The 4,566-nt window shown below is 34.7% G+C and overlaps 1 protein-coding gene across 1 annotated transcript; it reads left to right on the top strand.

Moving 5' to 3' along the window:
* Positions 1–957: 957 nt before the first annotated feature.
* Positions 958–4,041, top strand: LOC125779510 (uncharacterized). Its single transcript, XM_049460867.1, has 3 exons — positions 958–2,011; positions 2,067–2,533; positions 2,586–4,041. The coding sequence occupies exons 2-3, from the start codon at positions 2,306–2,308 to the stop codon at positions 2,901–2,903; spliced, it is 546 nt and encodes a 181-aa protein (XP_049316824.1). The 5' UTR covers positions 958–2,011; positions 2,067–2,305; the 3' UTR covers positions 2,904–4,041.
* Positions 4,042–4,566: the final 525 nt, after the last annotated feature.

Consider the following 4,566-nt stretch of genomic DNA (forward strand, 5'->3'; position numbering starts at 1 on the left):
GATCAGACGTGTTTCAATTGGTGTTCTCTTGACAGTGAAAAATAAATCTATGGAAGAATTATCGAGAGCTGACTATGCTCGGTAAGTAAACGTTACATATATTTAACATTTGTAAATATTTTAATTAGAATTTTGTGTAATAAAATGCATATTCTTTGCAAGGGATCATGTACCCTGGTAAAACAGATAATACTCGAGAAAAAAATCACGGTGAAATAGTAGTGAAAGAATTGGCTGCTCCATACCGAGGTAGTGGTAGAAACATCTGCATGGATAACTTCTCGTCGTGGAATATTACTATTGTTGGCACGTTTAAAAATATAAACCTTACATCCCAAGTGTTATGGGAGAGAATAAGACACGGGAGCAGTATTCGACAGTTTTTGGATTTCACGAAAAGGGTACCATGTGTTCCTACGTTCCTTAAAAAAATAAAGCTGTCATTCTGATATCGACAATGCATTCAGATGTAGTTGGGGATGACGCTAAACAAAAACCAGAAATAATAAATTTATATAATAAAAATAAAGCTGGAGTTGACACAATGGACCAAATGGGGCGGAGATACACCAGTCTTCGAGATGGCCAATGGCAATGTTCTTCAACATGCTAGATATTTCTTCACTTGCGGCATATATAATTTATTATGAAAATAATAAAATGATTGTCAAAAAAACGACAGAACGTCGTCAATTTATGTGTAAACTAAGTGAAGAACTAGCATTGGCGATGATTGAAAATCGCACTGCAAATCCACGAGTAATGCGCCACTTCTCCACAAAGATTTCCGTTGAAAGTGTAATAGGCCATACACTGACAGAAACAGTCGTGATAAATCCTCGTCCAGAGCCAATAAAAAGACAACGAAAGACACGGAAGGCATGCGCCAATTGTCACCAACCTGCTTGTGACGAGCACTCAGTTAATCGCTGCATGTACAATGTGTTCAATGTCATTACAGTGCACTCGCGGTAACGTAAACACCGTCTAACGTGAACACCGGCTAACGTGAACACGCTTTTTTTTACATTGACTACTTTGTAACGTGAACGAACTTGCTTAGAAAGCTCAGTAACGTGAACAAAATTTTTGTTCACTACGCTTTTTATTAACATACGGACAACACTGAATACATAAAATTTTATTTTTTAAGTTCGAGGAATCCCCTAATATTGAAAAATTTGCGCAAATTTTTACTATATGACACGAATTACTTCAGTTGAAGGTTTTTTCTTTCGCGGAGTGATCAATCAATCGGAATGAGTTCTAAAAATTCGAAGTGTTTGCAATTAAAAGAATAAGCAGACATTTTAGACAGTCTGAAAAAAGGAACAAGTGTGACTAACTTAGCAAAAAAATATAATGTCGCTAAGTCAACAATGCAGTATTAAAAAGAAAAAAGAAGCCATTTTAAAATGCGTGAATAATACATACCAAGGACCGGGAAAAAGAAAAAACTTTAAAATCGTCAGAGCTTCCAGCTATGGAAAAAAGTCTATACCTTTGGTTCATCCGGATGCGCGAAAGGAATTGTCTTGTAAGTGGATTAATGCTAAAAGAAAAGGCTAAGGAATTGCATTCCCTACTTAAAGAAAACGCGACCGGATTCAATGCTAGTGACGGATGGCTCCAGAGATTTAAGAAAAGATACGGAGTTAGATTGCTTAAAGTATCTGGAGAAAAACTCTCATCGCAGCCTCAATTGGTTGATCCATTTAAACTGAAACTAAAACAAAAAATTGAGGAAATGGAGTTATGTAATGACCAATTGTATAATGCTGACGAATCTGGTTTATTCTAGAAGCTTTTGCCAGATAAGACCTATGTATCATCGCATGAAAAAACTGCTCCAGGAACAAAGACGGAGAAGAAGCGTATAACATTTCTCTGTTGCGCAAATCCACACAGCTTTAAACACTTTAGTTGCCCTACGGATTATAAGAACTCGAAATCAGCCTGGATGACGTCTGCCATTTTTAAACATTGGTTTCATCAATCTTTTGTGCCACAGGTAAACAATTTTTTCGCTTAATTAATAATTATTATAAATTCTTGCCTTTGGCCAGGTAAGATTGTTTCTAAAGCGGAAGAACTTACCAATAAAGGCACTATTACTTATTGACAACGCTCCCTCTCATCCAAGTGAAGCAGAATTAAAAACTGAAGATGGAAATATAATTGTCATGTTTATGTCACCCCTCTTATCCAACCTATAGATCAAAATGCGATTAAAATAACGAAGTTATATTACAGAAACAGTTTGTTGGCTTCAATAGCAGCAAAAAACTTAGAATTGCTTGAATAAATGAAAAATGTAACGTTGAAAGATGCTGTTACCCTTTTATCTGTCGCGTGGGATCGGGTCAGCACAGAAACTCTTGCCAATTGTTGGAAAAAAATTTTAAGTTTAATGGGAAACGAGGAGGACCCTGAATATAACATTCCATTAAGTATCCTGAAAGACAAATGGAGTGCAGAAATAAACTCTTTAATGCGAATGTCAGTTGATCTCCTTCAGGACTTGAGTCCTCAGGTAGAAGTTTTACGACACACTTTGATATTATTATTACTTTTTTCTATTTTAGGTTGAGTTTACATTGCCAATGGTTCGAGAGTGGAACGATGACCCTTGTGTTGATGATACCACCGAAATCTATGAAATCACCGAAATCTATGAAATTGAAGAAAGTGACGATGATGATTGTATTGCCGAAGACCCCATAAAGAAAATTGCCGCAAGTGAGGCAGTTGAAATCTTTAACAAGGCATTGCAATGGGCTGGAGATGCAATGGTTGATCAAAGCGACATGAGTGTACTTAGCCGCTTAAGGGAGAAAGCAGTATTTCAGCTATTAGAAAGGAAAAAGCAGCAGAAAAAGATAACGGATCTTTTTAATGAATAAATCTAATGTGAAATTTTATTCGTAATTTAATATGTATGTTCATATCCATGAACATACTAATGGCAATAATAAAATACTTTTACATTTAAATGTGTAAAAATCCTGAATTTAGCAATTTGAAGTTATTTTGCGTCTTCAAATTCGACAATCGCTAACGTGAACATTTTCACTAACGTGAACTCCCTTGGTTTTAATTAGTTCACGTTACCGCAAGTGCACTGTAATTATAAAAAAGTGTAATATTTCTTTATTTTTTTAATAAAATTTAGTTGCATGCATTTATAGAAATTATATACAATTTATTTTCTATGCTTTCCACTGTGGGTACCCGGTTGCTAATAGGGCGATGGCTAGAGTTTAAGCTTATTAAAAAAAACTAAAAAATAAATCAATTAAATGAACTTACAAATAGCTTTCTTTTAAGTTAAAAAACGACGATTTGAGAGCTTAAAATGAAATATTGATTTTTTTATGCTATTCACACTAATACGATACACCGCGGTGGGTACCCGGTTACTAACATAAGGGTTAAAAAATGATATAATACAACGTTCGGAATCACAATATGCAAGTCCAGTTGTGATTGTAAAAAAGAAAAACGGTAACGATATTATATGTACTTTATACATATGTATTGATTATCGACGTTTAAACAAACTAATTGTCAAAGAAATATTTCCACTTGCAAATATTGAAGAGTGTCTTCAGGAAGCAGCGCGTTATAAATATTTCACAACGCTTGATTTGAATAGTGGGTACTATCAAATTGAAACCAGAAAGCCGTAAGTATACATCTTTTGTCACTACCAACGGTTTATACGAATTTAAAAGAATGCCATTTGGACTGAAGAACGCTCCAATAGTATTTCAACGTTTAATGTCTAAAATCCACATTTGACATTGAATATTTCAAAATGCGAGTTTTTGAAAACGACAATGAATTTCCTTGGACATAAAATATCACCGAATGGTTTAACTCCAGGTCAAGCGAAAACGAACGCAATACAGAATTATGAACGACCAGCAAATGTTACAGAAGTTAGAAGATTTCTAGGGTTGAGTGGATATTTCGAAAATTAATTCCAGGTTACGCAATAATATCCGAACCTATTCGAAAACTGTTACCTAAAAATGAAATATTTAACCCTCTCATGCCCGATGTTGCGTATACGCAACATTGTATTTATGAGCTTCTAACTACCGCTATTTTAAATTTTTTGTTTTGAACCTTTCGAAAAAAATATAGCTGCATGTGTTGAGTGAGCTTACAGCTAATCGTTCGGTAGTCAGCTGTACACGCGTTCAGTTAGTAGCTCTTCTCCCGAGAGCGTTGTTGACAAATTCATTGTGCAAAAAAACGTGGTTTTAAAAAAGTGATAAAAAACATTAAAATAATTACTTCATCCTAAAAACGAGTTCTACAACTAAATAAAGAAAGGTAAGTGACTATTTAAAAAAAACCCCGCATGAAAATATTATTTAGTTTGTCTATAATAATTTTGTAAATGTCGTGTTGCGTACATGCAACATTGGTCTATTGTGGTAATTTTCGAAAAATAAAACTTTTTTTGTATGCACATTCTAAGATGCGCCCAAAAGGTCTGACTCAAGCTGAGATTGAAAAATTTGCCAACTTTGATTGGGATGATTCGGCTGACGAGGA

This window comes from Bactrocera dorsalis, chromosome 6 (genome assembly GCF_023373825.1).
Source record: "Bactrocera dorsalis isolate Fly_Bdor chromosome 6, ASM2337382v1, whole genome shotgun sequence".
In the NCBI taxonomy this organism is placed as follows: Eukaryota; Metazoa; Arthropoda; class Insecta; order Diptera; family Tephritidae; genus Bactrocera; species Bactrocera dorsalis.

Coding starts and splice junctions, on each gene's coding strand:
- LOC125779510 (XM_049460867.1), top strand. CDS start 2,306: ATGAAAAATGTAACGTTGAAAGATGCTGTTACCCTTTTATCTGTCGCG. Junction 2,534..2,585: donor TTCAGGACTTGAGTCCTCAG/GTAGAAGTTTTA, acceptor TTTCTATTTTAG/GTTGAGTTTACATTGCCAAT.